This window comes from Lonchura striata, chromosome 8 (genome assembly GCF_046129695.1).
Source record: "Lonchura striata isolate bLonStr1 chromosome 8, bLonStr1.mat, whole genome shotgun sequence".
NCBI lineage: Eukaryota > Metazoa > Chordata > Aves > Passeriformes > Estrildidae > Lonchura > Lonchura striata.
Genome location: NC_134610.1, coordinates 12,530,711 through 12,553,699, shown reverse-complemented (window position 1 = coordinate 12,553,699; position 22,989 = coordinate 12,530,711). Strand labels below are relative to the sequence as shown.

The window sequence follows — 22,989 nt, the reverse complement described above, 5'->3', positions numbered from 1 at the left end:
ATGAGGCAAAGTGTTTGGTTCTTTTTAGAATTGTGTTGTCAGAACAAGTCACCTGGACTGGCTGGGAGATCTTTGTTGGTGGAGGCTTTCAAAAGTCGGCTAGACAAAGCCTTGGCCAGACGTGACCTAGTGTTAGTAAGAGATTGGACTAGAGATTCTAGCCAACATTTGTATGATCAAAAGGAGTCAGTAAAATACAGAACTGATAGTTCTAGACAGAATTATCTTCTGAAAGAAATTGGGGACATGAAATTGTTGATATAACCTATTTTCGTTGGTCTAAAATACTTCTATGCATCAAATGTTAGAGAATATTTAGTTGTTTTTTTTTAAATAAATCTACCAAAACGAATCTAGAAGACCGTTAGTGAGCAAAGGTGGCTTCTGTACACTGTCATTGGATTTTTCGAAGTGGTTCTTACAGTGTTCCTCACCAAATACTCCTGAAAAAATGTGAAGAGTTTTGCTGTGTATTAGCATCTGTTTTAACCAGATGGGAAACAAGTAGGTTCCTTCTTCACAACCGAGGGAAGTTACCACTGAAGTGATACAGTGTTTTGTAGTAAAATCTGAAATCAACAGTAGAAGGTTTTGGTGGTATTTCACAATGAGGGGTGAGTAGGCAATAAAATAGTAGATCAAGTTCAGTGCCCAAAAAGAGAGAGAAGAGAGCAGGAGCATCAATTCTCTGAAAACCTTAAATCAGTTATTAATAGCAGTTATAGAAGAACAAATACAATTATAGAGTTTTTGGAAAGGAATAGAGGCAAACACCACCAACTTACTTCTTGTTGGAGTTTAAAATGTGTAACCCCAGCAATTTAGCTGGCTGCAGGTTTGGAAAGAGAAATTTCCTGGATTGGCAGCATGGCAGAGGTTGGAGGGCAGCTCTGGATGCTGTTGAGTCCAATGCCCTGTTCTAACAGGATCCACTGTAGCATGTTGCCTAGGAGCGTATCCAGCAAGGTTTTGAATGTCTCCAAGGGGGAAAACTGCACCATCTCTGAGAAACTTGGTTCAATGTTAAACTATCTTAACATGAAAACTTTCTTTTGTCTTGGTGGGTGATGAGGCTGTGTTTTGTAGCCCTGTCCTTGCTGCCTGCCCTAATTAAGATGTCTCATATTTCTGTTTGTGCTGATTGCCTCTTGTCCTGTCTCCCTTAAGAAGTGTCTGGCTGTATTTTTTACTTACTCTTTCTGGCATTTGATCCTCCTGAGCCTTCTCTTCATGAGACTGAACAGCCCCAGCTCTCTCAGCCTTTCCCCATGCATCAGACGCTGCAGACCCTCAGTTGTCATTGTGGCCCTTTGCTTGACGTGTGGAGCTCTGGAACTCCACCAACCATTCCAGATGTGCTCTCACCTGTGCTGGGCAAACCTGCTCTCCAGCCAGTTGACACTCCTCAGCTGCAGGCTTTGCATTTTCCTTCACTGAATTTCATGAGATTCCCACTGACTTGTCTCTCAGGTCTTCACACATCCTGTTGTTCTGTAATATGAAGGTGGAAATAGCTGATTCTTTGGTTTCATAATGTAAATATTCCTATAGGAGACTCTGTGCTTGTTCTATAGTTATTAACAGAGAAGTGGCTACAAGAGCCAGTGTTTCTGATATCTAGTCACCTATTCTTGAGTGCTGATAGATACTCAAAAATGGTATTTTTTTTTTCCTAGAAGAAAAATCATGAAATATTATAAAGGATCTTTGATTTGACACAAGACATCTGGTCTTATGTGAAAAGTCAGCAAGTTTCAAAATCTAAACTTAGTTTTGACAAGTTGCATAGAAGAATATAATCCTGATGTGCTTATCATGTAATTTTTTTGTGTTATTTTGCTAAATTAAGTTACTAGCAATTCAGGGAATAGTTTAGGAAGAGCAGGAAAGGGATGCTGTAAGTTTTTAACAGTGGCTATAAGAGGAACTATTGTTAAGTGTTACACAAAAATCCAAGCAGAGATTTCTTATTGTTTTTGATAAAAAAGCAAACAGAAGGGAATGTTTTTGTAACATCTAAAATGTTTTTGAAAGAAGACCTATATTTCTACCAAATGCTTTCTAAGCTTATGCTGTACTGAAGCTAGGGCAATTGTTTGAGCAGGACTGACAACAGAATTTAAGCATTTTGTTGAGATGGTTCAATTTCAAAGAAGAAATTGTTATTTAATCAAGTTGGATTTAGCAGTTTGATCTTGTTTTGCTTTCCAGTGGGAGAACAGAGGTCCAATCTGTGCAGTATGGGAAAGAAAGAGCAAATAAAGACAGGGTATTTGCAAGGTAAGTAGTTTACATTCCTTAATATTTCCCCATTTATATACTTTAAGAACTCAGGATAGCCTTCAGTCTACATAGCTTGTTGTTACATGTATTGGCTCTCTTTGTGCTGTTTTTATTACAAAGAATGACCTCCTGCTGTTAAAATACTCCCTTAAAAATACTGAGTTAGTGGGTATTTTTGTCTGTGATAATATCTTGCAACTGTACATGTGTATTTCCTTTAGAAATAAGTGCAGTGAGTCTTACTTGTTAAAACAGCTTTATCACTGTGTCTCTGTGAGGCATTTTACTATGAAAAGTGAGCTGCTTCTGAAGGTATTTGGTCACAGAGTAGTTGGCTAATCAGGAATATATTACTTAATTTTATTCCAGGCTTCTGAGGAGTTTAGTGATTACAATAAAAGATTCAAGACATAAATGTAGTTATTTCTTCAGAAATTATGTTGCTGTTTTCCAAAGTAAAACAGTTACTGTATCCACTGGCAGTTTGTTCTGATCATGAATAGAGAATCCTTGCAGGGAGAAGGCAGCTCTGTCCTCTTTTTCTGCTTCTACTTTTACAGAGATCAGAGATGTCTTTTTGACCCTTAAGGAACTCTGGAGTTCAAATTTGTGCTTGCAGACTTCTAGTAGTAAGTCCTGCAAACTTTGCAAGTGATGCAGACACTGTTTCTAAGAGCATTGCTGAATTCAGCCTTGATTTCCTTCCCTGTCTCCACCCCTTCTTTCCCCTGTGCATTAGAATCTAATCTGGGTTTTATCTCAGCCTACCGTAGATAGATAGCTCCATGCTAGGTTTGGGGGGCAGAAATGCTGTAACATGCTGCTTCAACAAGTAGATTTTATAAAACCATATTTTTCTGCATAAAATTATTTTTTACTTGATTTAATTTACTTTGGGAATGTGAGTGAATTTAGATTTGTACTTGGAGCAATTTTTTTTAGTACTCAGGAGACTCAGCTCTGTGACAGGTCAGCTTTATGTCACTAAATGACAGTTGTGAATCAGTTAAAAACTGGTTTTCTTGTTCCACTCTGAACTTGGCAATTCCCCATGAGTCAGGAGGGTGGAGGAGAGCTGATAGTTTGAGGAGTATTTTTATCATTTCAGAAACTCATATGCAGTAGATGGCACTCTTCCCTTTGTAGCAAAACCCAGCAAGTGCTGCTGGGGTCACTTGTAGTTTATAATATATAGTTGGATAAAATCAATGAAGTTGATAAAATCAAAAGCCACGGCTGGAACTGCTCTTATTTTCATAAATCTTGGCTTTTTTTTTTAGTTACTAAAATGCTTGGCTCTTCCATCCTCAGGATTTTTTTTCCACTGTTGCTTTTTATTAAGAAATATAGCATTTATCCACATACTTTGAGTTTCTAAGAAGTGTTGATGACTGATGACTGAGGCATGTATGTTTATATCAGGTAAATGAAATAGTGGTGTATTTTACATCTCAAAAGGCTTTTAACAAATCAGCTGCTTCTTTTTCTGTCTTCCTCATGACAATATGCAATTAATTTATTTTCAATTTTAAAGACCTTTAATATTTTCAAGAGTGAAAAAAGCTTGAAAGAGAAGACATTTCTAGAGCACAGTGTTGTTCAAGAAGCTTAAGAATATTAGTTGTTTGTCTTCTAAACATTTGCATTTCAGGTGGACATGCTGAGTAGATGTCAACCCTTTTGTATTCATACAAAGGATAAATTTTGTTTTCTAAGATTTTCCAGGTATAGTGTGGGTTTTATTCCTGGAACCTGCCTTTCTCTTTCATGGTGTGTCTTTATCAGACAAAGTGATGGTGCAGTTGAACAGATTTTTAAGTTCTTAGGGAGTGGGGGTCTTTTGATTGCTTTTCAAGGTCTTTCTTGAGAATTAGGTGGGCCTGTAAGTTGAAATGATTTCTGTTGCTTTTATTATTATTACATAAGAAGATTTATTAAAGATCAGTTAAAGAAATGTTTTTAGTATTTTTTACACTTGGATTTCTTAACAATATCTAATTAGAAACTGCCTTATTGAACTAATGCTGTCAAAGCAAATCTTTGAATCATTTCATGGTAAGAAAATGAACATAGAGAGTTACACTGAGATGTTACTTGAGTGATCTGTTTGTTCTAGGCTGGGAAATGTTGATTGCCACAAGTAATGACTAGCTGCTCTGGCCTTTACATGCTGAGAGAATCATGGCATGAGACAGGGAAATAAATATTTTAAACAGCCATTTCAATAAAACAAGCAATTTTAACCTACAGGAAGCAGGCTTAGCTGTTCTCAGGATTTTACTTTAAAATTAGCTGAAGGATTATTTTTTTTTTTTACAAATCGTAGAAACATTTACAATTAACCTTTGGAATTATTACTGTGAAGGATCTATTCCATAATAAATCACATATATTATGTAGGAGCTGTTTTCTTAATCTTCATGAAGCACTAAGTTCAGCATTCTCAAGACTACTGCTGCAGTTGTCTAGATTTTTTTGTGGGTAGCTTGTTTGTTTGTTTTTAGGTTTTTGTTGTTCTTCTTTGTGGGTTTTTGTTGGGTTTTGGTGTTTTTTTATCATTTTCTTTACAGCTGTTCTCTTGGCCGAATTTATTACAGGATATTCACAATCCACAAAACCCCATAAGAATTCCCAGAAACTTAATAAAAGTAGATAATAAGAGTAAAAATGTTCAGTCAAGTAATGAATTGAGAGAATTCTTAAAGGGCACTGCTTTCTCTTAGCATGCTTGCAAAATAATCTAGGGCTGCTCAGTTCTGGTGTACACGGGGGGACTGAGAGCAGGGAGTTTGAGTGAGAGAGTGTCAGTCATTTGTATCTGCAAACTCCCTATCATAAACTGGAGTCTGTTTCCAAAAATTCAATCTTGTTTCAATTATGCACTTACTCAGATCTATTAAATAATTTCTCAGGTGCTTTAAATTGCATATGTCATTTGTGTGGTGTACCTTGCAGATTTCTATATAGTTTTAGTCTCTTGGTCTGCAGCAGTATTTGTCAGTTTTGGTGAGAAATGTGTTCCCTGTACTCCTTGTCAAAATACAAAGCAAGGCTGTGTCTTCAGGTTATGTTTCTTTCTGGAACAGAAATGGTTTTTTAAATTCCCACCTGTATTCCCAAACACACCTTTGTTCTTTCCCAGCTTCTGCAAGATTTTAGCCCTTCAGCTGTGGATGCCAAACAAATTCTGTCTTTGAAAGCTTTTCTATACTGTAGTTGAGCTAATATAATGTCATGGGGTTTTTTTAGTTGCATTATGTAATTTCATCCCTGCTACTCAGTTTTGGGTGTTTGGGTTTATTTTTTGTATTTGCTGTAACATTGAGGCTCATGAGACTTGGGGGCAGGTAAAGTTTTCAGTTATTGTTACTACTCAAATAGATGGGACTGCTTCCAACTTTTAGGAATGTCTCTGCAGGTACACCAAAATGAAATCTGAAAATGGCTTATTCTGTTAACTATCAGTGTCCTATGCTGGGTGCAATAGAAGCATCCAGCCTGAGCAGACAGAGGTGAAATTTAAAATTCCAAAATTTCAAAGTTTTATGCATCTTAGTTCTCCTCCCATCTCCTCAGCTGCACTCTGGCATGAGAAAGTTATTTTAATATTGTTAGAAGTCAGAGATAAAGGACAAATTTGTAGGTATATTTAACAACAAACCTTAAATGTTAATTTAAAAAACCCCTTATTGTTGGATTTAGAAGTGTTGACAGGAGAACTAAAATTAGCACAGCACTAAGAAGTTCAGTTCTGCGCTGTGGTAACTTTTTCTTTGAAATTTCTGCAAAGACAGGAAATTGGGGCAACAAACACCAGTGGGTGGGGACTCTGAGGTTAGAGCTGTTAATAAAATAATTGAGACGAAGCTTTGGTGATAAACACTGCAGATGTTTATCATGGTGGTAAGGTGATCTTCTGAAAGATCAGACCCTATCCACAATTAAAGGTGAGTGTTTTCTTGACATTGGATGTTTTCATAGGGAAGAAGGTGATGCTTTGCTTGTTTTGGAGTTGTGTTCCTTTGTTGTACCGATTGAGGAAGTTTACATAAACGGACTTACAGATTTTGGCTTAAGATACAAAGCAGTGGGGGGTTTTTAAACTGTCATTAATGTAACTTTTGGAAAAACTTGGATTCTTTCCCCCACTCTGTATGCTCCTATGTCTCTCTTAGTAATTTATCTAGTTTCACACAGGCGAGTATTGTGCATTTACACTGTTGCTGCATGTTAAATAAAGAAAAGCCCCACCTCCAACTTTCCTACATTCCATTTGTTGCTTTTTCACTGAAGGTAAATGAGGTTCAGTAATTGTCTTTACATGTCTGTCAGCAAATACTGTATCTGCAGTTCTGTATTTACCTAATTCAGCATTGGCTATATTATGCTTTTCTGCATTTTTCCCCTCAGACTGTTCTTTGGTTGGTAGTAGAATCCACCTCTTGGCAGAGATGGCACCTGGTGCTCATCTGCTGGCTGTAGACAGATGATTTAGTGTCAGTAGGGTCCAGCTAATCAGAGCCCTGATCAATAAAAGAATAACAAAAGGCTAGAATCAGACATGCATTTCAGTTCTGTTTCATGTTACTTTACCTGTTCAGAACTGCTCGCATGTACATGTTTGTGAAGAAAGATACCAAAGTGGTTGAGTTGCTTCTGTAATTTGAAGCAAATTACAGAAATTGGAATTTTGGTTTAATTTATTTGATACCAAGCTAATTATTTTTCAAATCAAATTAATATTCCTTAAGTATAGTGAAGCATGCTAAGAGACTAGATGTGCTTCTCCTGAGGAATTAATTTATATTTTCCCTCTTTTCAAATATCAATATACTATTAGATTTTTTCCCCCAGGTGAAATAACACCTGAAGGAGTATTATTTAGAATAGCTCATCTCACTTGACTGTCTGAAATTTGTCAGCTGTTACTCAGTAAAACTTCAGAGCAGTAGAGCAGAATGTAATACATGTTTAGAGCTTCTTGGTGGGGCAAAAATAAAAGTAAACCCTCCACAAGAACACCACCACTCCATTAGTACCAAACAGTTTTGACACCTTACTTATTTCTGTATATGAAGCTTATTCGATATAATGCTTGATTGGTTGTTGTTGTAGATTTTTTTGATAATGTTGAGGACAATATTATCTGCTCAAGGTGGTGACTTGCATTGAATTTTAAGTTCTCTGAGAAGCAAAAATACATTTGTTAGCAAGTTTCCCATTTTCAGAGGATGTAGTTTGTGTGCAGGTAGTTCCTTAATTTCTCAAAGTTCCTTCTTTTTGGAGTTGCTCTTTCAGTAAACCAGTAATAATGACAAAGATAAAAACAGTTACCATGTGTCACAAGGACAGTGAAGGCAGAAATTATTTTTTTTATGGGTGTATGGAGCTGTACTGCTCATACAATAATATGTTGCCACCTCATTGTACAAAGCTGGAGAATTTAGTGATAGAATATGGAGGCAAATGGAAATGAAATTATCATGTCACAAAAGATTGAAGTATCACTGCAGCTAGAGGGTTGATTAATGATAGAGGAGAAATCTGAACTATATAGCAACATTAAAGCAGTAGAAGTAAAGTAAAAACCTAATAACACAAAATATATAGGAGATGTATGGGTTGTTTGAAAGTATTTTTGTTGTCAGCTGAAGACTTTTCAGTTGAAAACAACGAACTACGATGTCTGGATATGTTTAGTTGCAGGATGACTGAACCATCCAATGCAATGCTAAGAAAAAAGCAACCACAGATGATTCATTTGCTGCTTTCCAATACAAAAGGGAAATGTTGTATTTCATGAGAGATTACAAGTATGGTTTCATTTGTGCTTAAGAAAGAGGTGAAAGAAACAGCAGGAAATTGTAGGCATCCTGGAATGATTGGAGAATGGGAAGAAAAAGTTTTGTTAATGTCAAGAAAGGACAAGAAGTGGAAAACAGAATTCCTTTTGTATAAAAGCACAGCTGAGAATGACGTTTAACATGAAGGCATAAAACCAGATGAAGTTCTGTTATCCACAAAGAAGTTTAAATAGTTAAATAATATTATTTCATCTGCCTGACAAGGGACAAGGCACGTTCTGGGAGAAAGCATGTCGTCTTGATGGAAATCCCTGATGTCTAAACAAAATTTTGTAACTCTGTTGCCATGTTTTTGATTACCTCACTTTCAGTTCTTCAAAGTCTTTGTGAGTTTTTGGCCTGGTGTTTTCACTGCTTTATTTTTCCTGAGGTGGCTAAACAGTTGTGTTCCTTGGAGGAGATTTTTTCACTTGTTTATTTGTTTGGTTTTGTTCTATATTTATTAAGTTCAGATCTCTCTGTGATTATGCTGTTTGAATCAGATTGTCTTCGAGGCATTAAAAGTCTAGTGAGTTCAGATTCTGTCTTGCCTCCCTCACAGCCAGCAGTCGTTTATTAGTATTTCAATGACATTCTTTTCAAAGTACATTAAATGAAGTACAGTAGATGGAGAAAATACAGAACTGCCCATGTAAATACAGCTTTGCATTATCAAGTTTCCTTTCTTACATATCATTTGGTTTCCTGTGATAGAACATCAGTTTCATTGTGGTGAGTTTTATATAATTTTATTCTTACATCATACTATTTCTGGTTAGACATTTTACTTTCTTCTTCTAGATCCCCCAGCAAACCCTTGGCACGGAAAGCGATGAGTGGGATGGATTGGGAAGTAGTGAGTAGGAACTCACTGTCTGATGATAGGTTGGAAACCCAGAGCCTCCCGTCACGGTCTCCACCTGGAACCCCAAATCAGTGAGTAGCACCAGATGTTCTCTCCCTGAAAGTGACTCTCTACCTCTCGTGTGAGCAACCTACTTGTGTAATAAAGGGATTAATGTGTTATGTAGACAAATAGTTTCCAAAAAAATGTGTGCCAAATGATTCTGTGTAACACTTAGCTTCAGATTAAAAAAAGTTTTTAGGTGCTTCTCACTTGACCCATAAAAAGTGTAGGATGTACCATACTACCCTAAATTTGAGAGCTTGAGTTTTCTCAAACACATTTAAAACTAAGTTATTAATTTGGTTAAAAAAATACTCTGATGATAAAATCTATGTGATATTTTAAAAATCGTTTATTCCATTTAATACCACTTTTTTAAACATTGGGGAAAATTGCTGTATTGGAAATCCTTGCAGGTTTATTCCTCTCAGTTTTTCTACCTTTCCTTTCAATGTTCACTCTTCATATGATAGAGCCTTCTGTTTTAAGTTAGTGAAAAAACATTCCTGATTTCTTTTGGAGGGTGACCAATTTTCTCAGTGTGCTGAAAATTTTTTAAGACTCAGTATTATTTAATTTTGTATTACATAAATTACAAGATTTTAAGATTCTAACACATATTATTCACAATATCAGTGTTGTAAATAGTTGTAGCATTTAAAAATTACTGAAAATTTGTGTAATAAGGATGCTTAAAGCATAACAGACTTAATCATGCATGTTTAAAAGAATTTTAATGTTGTCGTGCTAGTTTTCAAATGGGAAAGTACTGGATTCCAGAAATTATAAGCAAACAAGAAGAAGAATCAGTGCAAAGCTTATGATTCTCCTAGGGGAAGATGCAGGGGATAAGTTGTTCATCTTAATAAATTCAGGTTAAGTTCTGCCATGAACAGAGTCAGGATTTGTCTTCTTAGGAATCCATTTTTCTTTTTGTTAACTGGGCTGTCATCTTGTCCATTGGAGCATAATGGTTTCAGGCTTCTTTACTTAAAAGTAAATAATTTTTTTAAATAGCCCTTAGTGTTTATTAAAATAATTTTTGAACAGTTAAAAAAATGAAATACATGTTGATCTGACAACATAATTGTTTCAGTGATTTTTCAAATTTTAATAAAAATATGTGTATGAACATGTGCTTGCATTGAGAAGAAATAATTTGTTTAGCATCCTATTTTAGTGGGTGGTATCAGAAATGTAGATTAACAATAATATTCTTGTCACACTGCACTGCTCTGCTTTCCCTCTTAGTCGCAACTCTGCCTTCACTCAAGAAGGAGCCCGGTTACGACCCTCATCAGTTGGACATTTAGTGGATCATGTGGTTCACACCTCCCCCAGTGAAGTGTTTGTAAATCACAGATCTCCATCCTCCACCCAGGCCAACAGCATCATACTGGAATCATCCCCGTAAGTTCTGCTCTTACCATGCCACTGTCGCATGCAGGGCTGCTGAAGGGAAGTCAGAGATCTTGGCCTTGAAGAATTTATTGTTAAATGTGGGGTCAAGAGCCAGGCAATCTAATAAAAAGGTGGTTGTTATTTAGGGAGTATTGATGTAGGTCTTGCTGTGAGGAAGAGCTAGATGATAGAAAATTGAACACTTGTATCTGACATATTCCAGGTTCAGGATTACAATACCATCCCCACCAACCCAAGCTGTGGGTTTGCTGTAACGTGACCGTCAATGTCTGAATGTGGAACCAAAAGTTGGGTTTTTGATAGAATTGAAGGAAAGTTTTAATTCTCACAGGTTTGGAAATGTTGCTTTTTGTCAAGGCACAGAAGTGAGCTTTACAAACTACGTAGCCAAAATACCTTTTGGGCACCCAGGTATTTGGACGTTGCTAGTGTATTAAATATTTAGTATATTGTTACAGAGTTAATTTTTTTAAGCTGACACTGTCAGGCTTTTTTTTTTTTAATAATGCTGAATATTCTTTATACTGTAAGCTTACTTACCATAGGATACAATGGGAAAAATAAACTATTATTGTGTATGGGATTCAGAAGGAAGACAAACAAAAAACCCTGCTGAGTTATTCAAAGATATTGAAATACTCGATAAATTGTGTTCAGACTACAGATTAATTGGGAAAAATATTTCAATATATACCATTTTATCACTGCCACTGGCCCCTCTTAGTGTAGCTGTATACATAATGCCAGATATGCCCTCATAGTTTTGTATAGTAATCTCTGTTAGCAGGGAAATTGCAGTTTCAAAACCAACTGAGAGGTGTAAAGCAGCACATACTTAATTACATGTTAATAAACAAATGGTATGTCTCAGGAAAAATTACTCTGGGAAACTATTTAAACACAGTTTTAAAACCTTGCTTAGACTAACTGTACTTTCAGTTTAACAACAGTATGTAATTTTGAGGAGGGAAGTAGAATACACAGTTTTTAAAGTTTTATAAAACAACACATGATGCTTTTTAGAGCAGGTTACAATAGTTACAATTTGACCCTTAGCTAGTTACCTAACTTTCAGGTTTATGTAATATTAATTTGACCTAGTTATGTAAATTATCCCTTATTTGGTGGACTTTTTAACATATTCACATGCCAAAGGATTCTCAGAACTGGGACAGTTGTGAATCTTTTCTCATATTACAGTTTTGTTGTCCAAAGGACACACTGGGTCAGGTTCCTTCTGTTCTAAGATTTCCAACTGAACTCGGTTATGAGAAACCCTTACTGAATGACACAATGATACAGTGAAGAAAGCACAATTTTTAAATACTCTGTCTGATTCATATGCTTTTACTTGAAGTTATACAAGTTCTTCCTGAGTTTTCTTTGGATTTGTTTATTTAGTACTTGATTTCTTTAGTATGTCACTGTAGAAATGAGTCTTAGAAAGAGAGGAAGTGGTTTTATATAACTCTGGCTGTTCTTTTTCATGTTTTTGCACTTTTTATGCCCAAGCAGAAGAAGTATTACTCTTCCATCACTAAGCATTAGCAATTCCGTTTTTGGGTTTTTTCCCTCTTGTTGGAATCTTAAAACTAAAATTTAATATCCCAGTATAGATTTCTAGTATAAGATACTTTTAAGAATGAGGACATTGACTTTCAAAGATATATGAACCCATTAAGGTTTCTGAAGGTTTAAGGTGATGTTATTGATTCAAGATTTGCCATTTATGAAGGAATATGGTAGACACGAAGTTTGTATTAGCTATTTTAATTTTAAACTATACTGTTCTACAGTCCAAAAAGCTATTTTGTAATCAATTTGACCTTTCTGGCTGAAAATGTTTGAGTAGTCCATGTGCTAATTTGTCAGAAACTCTTTATTTATTGATCAAATTTATATGTGTGAAAAAGAGGGGCTAGCCTGACTGGCAAATAGGTTTAGTGGTATTTTTGAGTTTGGGGTCAATATAGGAAAAGAAATTAACAGTTTCCATGCAGTTATAGTTTAGCTAATATAACCTTTAATTGCACATCTTTTCTCCATCTGCACATCCTATTCAACAGTAGAGATAGTGCTTGTAGTTCCCTTAGATAATTATAACCTCAAATTCCGAAAGCACGTGCTAAGTGTTTAGTTTAATAAATTTATGGGGGTGTGTATGGAACTTTTGCTAAATATATTAAAAAGATCAGACCGGATATCTGTAACAAAAATACCTAGAGCTTGCCAGTGCCAGGGTTTGTATGTTATTTTATTATTATGTAAATTGCTGAATTCAGTAACAGAGAGCTGCTTTGCCTGCAAAATAGGCTGCTTTCACTGCCATTGTCTGAGCATTCATAAGGAAATTCAAAGCTGACTGGGCAAATATAAAGCAGTGAAGTTTATGCCCGAGGCTTGATTGTTAGTTCTCACAATTCATTATGCTAATATATTACAGAACTTGCATTGCTGCTTGTAAAATGCTCATTTAAGTAACTTTTCAAATCTTTTCTTTAAGATTCTGTGTTCTGTAGGAATTTACTTGTGTTTGTTGACATGTATGTATAGACATCTAGTCAAACATCAGATCCATCTTCTGCTTTTATCAGAATAACTTCTTTTGTGTTTCTATTCATGTTTTCTGTTCCTTTTTTTCTTTGGTTTAAAACTCTCAGAAGTAATTGTTTTCAGGTGAATACATAACTTAAAAGACTGAGTAATCTGTGCTGGCCAGATTTGAATTAATGAATGCATAGGCAGCTAAAAATCTCTGGGTGACCTTTGTAAGTCGATGTCTAAATAGTTTATAGCTGCCTTGCAGATTTGTTTTGCAAATGTTGACAATAATCATATTTTTCTCTCCACAAAAATGAATTTAGAAAAGCTGCTTATCTTGAAAAATGAAATGTGCTCTTTTTTCTGTTACTTGCACTGAAAAGTGTTAAGAAATACTATTTTTCTTCCCAACTGTGTTTTGAACATAAGGTTCTTCAGACATCAGACTGAATAATTAGTACTTTTTTTTCTTGTAACACTTCATGAAAAAAATATTTTCTAAAAGTTGAAATAAAGCAGAAAAATATAGAAAAATATTGTTGGGATCTTTTTGAATGTGCTGTTTTCTTCATACACTGACAAAAATGTTACCAGTTTTGTTTTCTAAGAATATTGACTAATTTTTTTAAACTGAAGTAGAAAATGTTTGGCATTTCAAAGTGAAGTGTTCTATTTCTGAGTTTTCATGCTTTTTGAAAGAGATTCATCTTTTTTTTTTTTTTTAATCTGTTTACTCCATTTTGCTCAAATTTTTATTTTTGAACATGTATCTGGGATCTGCCTTTCTTGAATTGCATAGAGACAAATTTTATGGTATGGAGATTGATGTGTGCCTTAGGTTTTCAGATTTGCAGCAACCTGAAACCTTGTGCAGTCTCATACTGAGAGTCTAGCCCTGCTAACATTTCACTGAGTAGAGACTACTAATACAGCAGAACTGCTCATGTGTGTTTTGGAGGGAGTTATGTGATGAGTTACCACTACAGCTTGCTGATAATGAAAGGAGCAGTGTCGTTCTTTTGCTTCTGGGAGTCCTTCCCCTTCTGCATGATAGCCAGCCCTGAGATAAACCAAAGGACCCAGGTTTGGCTGAAAATTGGTTGTGGTTGCTTGGTGTAAGCTGCCTTAGCCAAGGGAGGAGGACCAGTTCTTCAAGGAAGCAGCCAGGGATGTGGGTGAAAGAACACACACCCCTGTTTTTGGTGGTAGCATTCTCTTTAGATTTAGCTATAGCCTGTAAGTTCATTCTTGATGCTTTATGGATCTGGTATCAGCGGGCTGTTGTCTGAATTGTTAATGACTTAATAGCACCTTTTAATGGGGTGCTTGTGGAGGACGACATATCCTGCTGGTATTTAGAAACTGGCATTCAAACTAAGTTAATGGGAACTGAGAGCTGGCTGACCTTTTGAGCCTTTCCAAATGTTCTTTTTAATTCTTAAATTTAAATCCATATAATGAAAGATGAATCATATATTTATGTAATACAAATTATACAGTTAAGCTTTTATTCCAAGAGGATTTCCAAAAGGAAATTCTCCATATTACACAAAAACATGGAGAACATTTTTATTAATCTACAATAGAGTGCTTGCAGATTAGGAGTAGTGGGTTAAGCATGCTAAAACCATTTTTTAGGAAGGTCATAGGTAAAAGATGAACTTGCTGGTTCTGTGTAGTTACTTGTCAAGAAAAATGCTGCAACAGGCGCAAACATAGGCTGCCTATATATGCTACTGCACTACATTTTAAGGTTCTAAAAATACAAAGAGATAATCATCTCTCAGACTCTTGGGTTTCTTCTAACATTTTCAGTTTATTTGCAGCCCTGAAAGAACTGTCCATATCTCATGATTGTTCCACTTCATATTTCTATTTTGGTATTTAGATCTCAAGAGACTCCTATAGATGGGCAGCCTCCAGCATTACCACCCAAACAATTTAAAAAGAATAGCTGGAACCAAATTCATCATTCACACTCACAGCAAGAACTGGATAACCATATAAATGAAACATTTGATGTTCCTGCATCACCTGAAAAATCCACCGTAAGTTTTTTTATTCATTTAATCATTCTGCTTTTTATCAGAATGATGGTCCTATTTTAATGAGCTTGGTTCTGAAGCATTTCAGAGCTGCTATGTTTGTGCATTACCCTGCAGCATTGCTGTCCCTTCACTGGCTCCTGCTGGTTTTACTCTGGCTGCTGGAGTAGTCCTTTGTCAATTGACAACAAATCACTACATTGGGATAGTTATGGAAAACTTTTGAGCATTAGCTTTTCAGCACATGCAGAAATTTCTGCCTAACCTCTTCTTTGAGAAGTCATTTGCCATCAATTTTAAATACATTGCAGTTGTTTAATATAGTTTTAGCTAAAAAGCTAAACCTGAAAATGCCTACCAGCTTCTGAAGTAGTTTTATCAGGAGAAGCTTCTTGAGTATGTGGTTGCATTTCTCAACAGAATTTCCAAGAAAGAGACTATCAAGAAGCCTGTGACAGCAAATACAAAACTTTTTCCATAATCAAGTATGTGTGAGATGAGTAAGATAGTTGATTATCTGACTGTGGAGAGATCTTCCTGATCACTTTTGTGATTTTTGTCCTTCTAGAAATTTTCCAGTGGTTCTAGATTTTATACTGATGTGAACAGTAAATAGGACAAAAAACGTGTTGCGGGATAGGAAAACATCCAGATGTAGCAAATACTGTGTAAATGGTTTTGTCAACCTCAGGCTTTCAAAATTATGAGTCACCTCCCCAAACTGATATTTAGAAATGCCTTAGCTTGTTTTTTTTTTTTTTGCATCCTGAAGCGTAAACCTATGGTGTTCTGTTCTCTTAGGCCTTACAACAAAGTTAATATTCCCATAAATCCCCTGTTTCATTTCATAGCTGGGGTTTTAGTAAAAGACTCAAAAGTGAAAGTTTGGAATTTTTGAGTGTTTTGGAAATGTTGTAAATTTTTTTTGTTATAATTAAATAATGAAACAGAATTTGTAACAGATTTGTCTTCAGGCAGTGCTTACCTGAGGCACATTAAAATACTGTTCTGTTTTGAAAGATAACACTACTTTAGTCATCAAGTTCTTCTGCCCTGTATTCAGTTATCTTTACCAAATTGACAAAAATAACTTTCACTTGTTTTTTTAACTCCTTTTAGTTCTGCAAAACCAACACAGCTGCATGAATGAGATTGTTTTTTCTCTGTGCATTGTCAGTGTGGTTGTTTCCTGTGCTCCAGTGGGACACATTTATGCAGTCTCGCTGAAGGCAGCGCACTGTTGTAATTGAACATCTAATTTGGTCTGCTGATGACTTTTTATTTTGGGGATTGCAGAAAAAGGAACATAGCGTGACTGAAATTTTTGGAATGTTGTTTTGTTTCAAAATTGCTTTTCTGACCAGAATTCAGGTTCCTGCACTGCTAAAGTCTTCTGCTGTTCCATCTCAAATATTTTAGAGAAAACCCCTCACCATTTTGACTTCATAAAGCTATTGAATTTCTTTTGCTTGTATAGAGGGTCTATGATGAAAGGTAGTAGGACACATAAGGGAATGACAACTTTTTACTCCATCTGCAATCCATAAGTGTCCAGTTTGGGAATGTCAGTAGTACTTGAAAGTACTTGAAAACAAGTGTGGTCAAAGTCCCTTTAAACACATTAATGATGGCATACAGTGCTCTCTGCACATTTGCTTTATAAACTTCTTCTCAAAATAGCATCTTAAAGCAGAAAATTATCATTTCCTTTCTGTCTGGGGAATGCAGTGGCACAAAAGCTACCAAATGCTGCAGGTGAGCACTTGGTTGATGTTCATTCTGTCTGATCTCCCACACCAGTGAACATAGGCTGAAATGATTGGCATATGATCAGGCTTCCTAAGAACCGTTCTTTACATTAACATTTCTTGTGCTTTTGAAAAAGAAAAAACTTTCCCAAATTTTTCACTTTTTTATTACTATGAATGCATTTGGTAATTTTTGTTTTGTTTTAACCAAGAACAGCAGACACCTGCAACTGAGTTAACTTCTAATGAGCCAGATTGTGCAGACTTCTTTAGCCTAGTGAAACTCTAGGTTCTCAACTTTCTAACATATAAAAATATTTGCTTTTCTGAGTTTGTTGTTTATTTTTCTGAGTATGAGTCTTCTGCTTTGCTGTAACTGGTAACATTGAAAACTTCCTTGAAACACATTTCTTTATTACTTTGCATTTTTATTGTAGGAACTATAGAAATACTAGCTAATGTTCAGTCTGTGAAATAAATATAGATAGGAAGCAGCTAAAAATCACTTCAATGGCACTAAGTTGATTTTTTTCAGAATAAAAAGCTATAAAACCAAGAAGAAAGTAGCTAAAATTTTCAGAGTTGAAACAGTGCAGAGCATATGTCACACCTCATTCTCCACTAGACTGGAAATGGAGTGAGGGATAGGGAACCAGGATTTCCTTGCTTACTACTGGCATATTGCAGTTAATAGAAACAAAAGGACATCTTCAATTATCTTCCTTTTCATTGTATTACATTCTTATTGCAGCTCTTCATTGTGGTAGTAATTAAAATGAATTTAAATTTCCATTTGATAACCTGTTTTTATTAGAGTTTTGAAGCCAGTTAGTCTTTTCTATTATACTTTCTTACTTTGAGCTTGCTTTGACAGAACAGGCCTTTAACTTAGTTATGTCCAAGACTCTTAAATATGTAATTTTTCCCTTTTATGCAAACCTAAGATGTTTGTGTTCTTGATTGATATTTTCTCAAGTGTCCAGGAGTAGTTATTTGATAAGGAAACTGCAGAATTATTAAATACAATAGCCTCAAAATATAATTGTGAACAAAATATGTACTAATATAATATAACTTTTGTCTATTAGCCCAATGGTGGTGTCCCCCATGACAATCTTGTTATGATCAGAATGAAACCAGACGAAAATGGAAGGTTTGGCTTCAATGTAAAGGTAACAGTACATCTATTCCTTTAATGTTTATTAAGGTTATCTTCTGACATTTGGGATTTCTTACTAATTTAATTTGTTTTTTAAAGGGTGGATATGATCAGAAGATGCCAGTAATAGTGTCCAGGGTAGCTCCGGGAACACCTGTAAGTTATCAAAAAAACAAACTTGGTAGCAATATCTGTGTATCTTGAAGGATGTACTGAAAATGAGAAATTATTTCTTAGCTGCCTATGAAAATTGATTTTTGCTATTACATTATCAGAACAAAGCAAATTACGTGCAGTAAGAATTTGATGGGGCTGTATAACATATTTTTTAAAGTTCTTCAATCCCCAAAAGTATTTTTTTCCTGCTGAAACAAAGTTTAATTTCTGAAAATTACAGGGCATTATAAATGCTCAGTATGCACTGGTATTTGAGCTGTGCCATCCTAAAAATACTTTTACTTTATTGCTTTTTTTAGATATAGACATTCAGTAATTTCACATAAATTACATATTGAAAGAGTGTTAAAAATAACCAAAATAGAAAATGTCTTACTTCAGTGACAGATGTAGCTGAGTAAAGCCAACATGTAGATTAAAACCAGACATTATGAATCATTCATCAGGTCTGATTGTGTGTTGTTACTGATGTTTAGTGACTATAAGAGTGTCTTCAAACCAGGCAAAATATTTGTCGATCTATTGCCAGAAATACTGACCTGGTATTCAGCTGACTGGAGTCAGCTCTGTCAATAGGTGTTAAGAGTGGAGTTAACCATTTATTTGCTGCCTTTTTTTTCTTTTTATCTGTTTGAAATTATTGAAATGTTTGCTGAAATAATTTTTCATGTATCTTGTTAATTATTACCCATGAAATATTTAATAACATGAATAGTTTTAGCTTTAAACATTCATTCAGAAGGGAGAAGATAGTTGGTGATGGCTTGTGCTCTTTCTTTTCTCCAATGATGTTTAGACTGCAGTTATAATAACAATTTTTATTATCCAATTCCTTTCCCTGGGATTACTGGGAGTTGTGCATTGGTTTTTTGCCATTTCCATTGCAGTATTTCAGACCTGAAGCATTTAAGCCTGTGAAATTGATTTGGACACAGTTTTGCCATGTTTCTCCTTTCAAAGTTAAAACATCCTGCTTTTTAATTGCCTATACAAAGGGTGATTCAAACACAAGAGCTTTCTGCATCAGCTGAGGGGTAGAGTAACAGCTGCTGAAAGACAAGTTACAGTGCCAGCCACCTCCCAGCTGCAAGTGGGAATGGCACTGCCTGTGTATTGTGTAACTCTTGCATTTATCATTTGAATACAGTGCAGCAGCCATAGCAACAGGGCTGTTAGGATTCCGAAAGCTCCAGAATAGTGACTTTGTTATTTTAAGGTGAGAAATTGGTAATGGCTTGTGTTACAGCTGGTTTTGTTTTTTTTCCCTCAACCTTGCAGGCTGATTTGTGTGTCCCTCGTTTGAATGAAGGGGACCAGGTTGTCCTTATTAATGGCAGGGACATAGCAGAGCATACCCACGACCAAGTTGTAATGTTTATTAAAGCTAGCTGTGAGAGACACTCAGGGGAACTTGTGCTCCTAGTTCGACCCAATGGTGAGTGGCTTGTACATCATAATTAAAAATAAAAATCCACACCCTGCTCTCATTTTCTAACCTCCATTTTGTGTCCTGGGATGGAATGTTTAATCTGTAAGAAATAACTCCCTTCCCTGAAAAGGAGTTGCAACAACACAGTGTATTGATCCCTAATCAAAGGAAATGTGCATAACTAAGTGGTGCAAAATAATAAAGCCAGACATCAAATATTTCTGACAGAGAGCTAATTTAAATTTTGTTCTCACTCCTTGATAAAAATGTCCAGAAAGCTATATGCATATTGAATGTATTTCATAAGGTTATTATTATTCTCTTAAGGAAAATTTCAACAAACACAAATAACCTGTCACCAAATACTCAGTGTTTGGGTTACACTGGAGGTCAGTGCATACAAAATCCTTCCATACATTTCTCAAACAATCCAAAACCACTGGTAACATTTCTACTTGAGGAGTCTTAGTAGAAGTATTAAAATGCAGTCTAAATAAAAGCATATACAGTGTATTCACAAAATACACTGTTGGGTCATAGCCAGCAGATGGCCACTGGATTAATTCTGCTGCAACTCCTAACTACAGTGAAGTTGGAGAGGAAAAAGCAAAACGAAAAATATTGGTGCTTAATTGGAATAATTGAAATTACTTTTGCAGAGTACCTCATCCACCTCAAAAAATTTTCCCTTATTCACTGATGTGCACTCTCCACTTACATGTGCTGTCCTTCTGTGTGTAAGTTCTCTTGCAGCTTTTGTGTGCTTACTTTCTTTTCAGACAAAATTAAGAACTTTGTTTGCACATTTTCTATAACAAACTATCTTTCCCCGTGCATATTGATTATCTTTGTATTCTGGATAAAAACATGTGATGTGTAGAAGTGAGGAGTTGCCAGTTTCCTTTTTTGTAGTGATGTAAAGTAATTTAAAAACAGGCTTTTGAACAGTATGTCTGTTATGTGTAGCAGAGGATGCATATTATTTCTGAGCTTATAGGCAAGGCACACATTGATAGCTTTGTAATGCCATGTATTAAATGTAATTTTCTCAGGTGGTCTGCACTTCTTGCCCTAATTACTGAAGCCTAAAATGAGTTCTAAGTGAATTGTAAGTAAAATGTAAATGCAGTTGTAATGATATCAGAGGCATGATGTGCGAATCTGAGATTAGAGAGTTATATCAGACAAGGCAGGGTATAATGTGAGTTTTGATCAAATTTTAGCTGTCAGTGATGGGCTTTCACTTGAAATTACTATTACACCAAAGAAAAAAAATAGTTTTATCACGAATTATAATCATCAGCAAAGGCTCCCTGTCCTTTCTGATGGGGACAAAAATTAATGTGCTAATAAGTGTGGATTTTTCTACAGGAGAAATGTGGCGCTTTTGCTATTTTAAATAAATGACTGCTAACTTTAGTCAAACAGCATCTTCAGAGCATTCATACCTTTTTTTGTTCTAGCTGTCTACGATGTTGTGGAAGAGAAGCTGGAGAGTGAGCCTGATTTTCAGTACATCCCTGAGAAATCTCCACTTGATGGTGTCCATCAAGATGATAATGCTCTGAGGGAGTCCATGATTCAGTTAGCAGAGGGGCTTATCACTGGAACTGTCCTGGCTCAGTTTGATGTAAGTACCATATCACCTGGGGCTGGGGGCAAGTTCCAAGTCTTTTGGGATAGCAATTATTTTAAACAAAGGAGATTACCGTTAAATTTCAGTACAGTCAGCATCCTTTAGCAAAACACTTGCATTACACGCTCAAAAGAAAAATAACCAAGGAAAAAAATCAATTCTATATTGTATGTGCAAATGAAGAATACCTAATCCTATGTTTCAGTTTTATAAATAGGTTTATTGATTACTTACACTTTTTGTGGCTATCAGGGACATGCTAATAAAATACTTTCAGAAAAATGAAGGCTGAAGAATGTCTACCAAAATATGTATTCTGTACTAAGGCCTTCATTCCATACCTAAGTTGCTGCAGAAACTGAATGACATGGAGCTGTTGACATTCTATGGTCATTCTCAATGAGGGAAAGTAAAATAACCAATGAAAAGTAGTGCCCTAGTGTTAAAAGGCTAATGTATCTGTGTATTTTATAAATAGTTGATTTTTATTGACATATTTCAGAACAGTAGTGCATTTAATGTGGGTCATTAAGCTGCTGATAGCTATGGTCTTTCTTCAGCATTGACTTCTGCCTTGGTGATATCCATCTTAAATGCATGAGATCAAGTGTCTTAAAGCAGGAAACAGTAGGATTGTAAAACACAAATTCTGTGAATTCCTCACCAAATGGAGACCTAGCATATATTTTACAACATATATTCATAAAATATATTATATATACTATTCTTTAAGAACTTTGGTAAAAATTCCTTTTATATTTAGAAAGAGCAGATTTTTTTTTAAAGTTATTTAAAATTCTGCTTTAATATAAGTTTTATTCTCTCTAGCTGGTTAAATATGTAAAATTTTTTAAACTGCTTTTTTTGAACCTGGATCATTTCACTGATATTTTTTGTAGCACAAAGGTTGTGGCAATGCATGACCAAGGCATGAAAGGGCAGGAACTTCTCAAGGGCAATTTTGTGCAGGAAAAGTGCAAGGTAACCAGGATTTGCTCTACAGTTATTGGAATACAGAAGGATGTCTGGGGGAAAAAACCAAAAATTCTAACTGAAAGACGTGCATTGTAGGTACATGCCTATACACAACATAATCTGTTTGCCCCAAATGACCAAGTGGGATGTCAATATCAGTGAATTTGCTTACCACTAGGCAATATTACTTTTTCTCTGTATCAATGTTTTAGTGGAAGCTTGAAATTTAATTTTCACTTGGTCTTTAAACAAATTTTGGCTACATATCGGTCATTTTCAGTGATCCCAGAGCATAACTAAATTTATAGTGCTTTATTTTTAAGAGTGTTTTCATGTTTGTAGAAGCTACTGTTGCTTCATAGTTTATGTTCTAAAAAGCACCTCTTTTTAGAATAAATTCTATTTAGGCAAATAATATAATAATGAGACTATTGCATCTGTTATGTTCTGACCATCAGCTTTGTCTTTTAGCAATTGTACAGGAAAAAGCCTGGAATGACAATGTCTTGTGCCAGATTACCTCAAAACATTTCCAAAAACAGATACAGAGACATTTCGCCTTGTAAGTATTGCTATGTCTGTATGTGCTCTCAAAAGTATTTTACTGTGGTTACTAAATAAGTAACATCTTTCTAAAATTCTTTTCAGATGATGCTACACGGGTTATTTTAAAAAGTAATGAAGATTACATCAATGCAAATTATATAAATGTGAGTAGTACTTTTCAGAAGTGCTTCTGACATTAAGTAATTCTACAGTTTTTCAATGAAAAAAATTGATTTAAGAAATCTTTTTTTATATAGATCTAGTTCAGGCTAGAATGG

The 22,989-nt window shown here is 35.3% G+C and overlaps 1 protein-coding gene across 3 annotated transcripts in view; it reads left to right on the top strand.

Moving 5' to 3' along the window:
* The window catches only part of PTPN4 (protein tyrosine phosphatase non-receptor type 4), a 108,889-nt gene that overhangs the window by 69,179 nt on the left and 16,721 nt on the right, over window positions 1–22,989 (top strand). For all 3 annotated transcript variants that reach the window (XR_013340360.1, XM_021526145.3, XM_021526146.3), the window contains 10 exons: window positions 2,212–2,280; window positions 8,928–9,062; window positions 10,285–10,443; window positions 14,885–15,044; window positions 17,878–17,961; window positions 18,048–18,104; window positions 19,404–19,560; window positions 21,018–21,184; window positions 22,637–22,727; window positions 22,814–22,875. Coding sequence is in view for 2 of the 3 variants with exons in the window: in XM_021526145.3 (XP_021381820.2) it covers window positions 2,212–2,280; window positions 8,928–9,062; window positions 10,285–10,443; window positions 14,885–15,044; window positions 17,878–17,961; window positions 18,048–18,104; window positions 19,404–19,560; window positions 21,018–21,184; window positions 22,637–22,727; window positions 22,814–22,875 (1,141 nt within the window). In the remaining variant the exon portion in view is untranslated. The remainder of the gene's footprint in view (window positions 1–2,211; window positions 2,281–8,927; window positions 9,063–10,284; window positions 10,444–14,884; window positions 15,045–17,877; window positions 17,962–18,047; window positions 18,105–19,403; window positions 19,561–21,017; window positions 21,185–22,636; window positions 22,728–22,813; window positions 22,876–22,989) is intronic.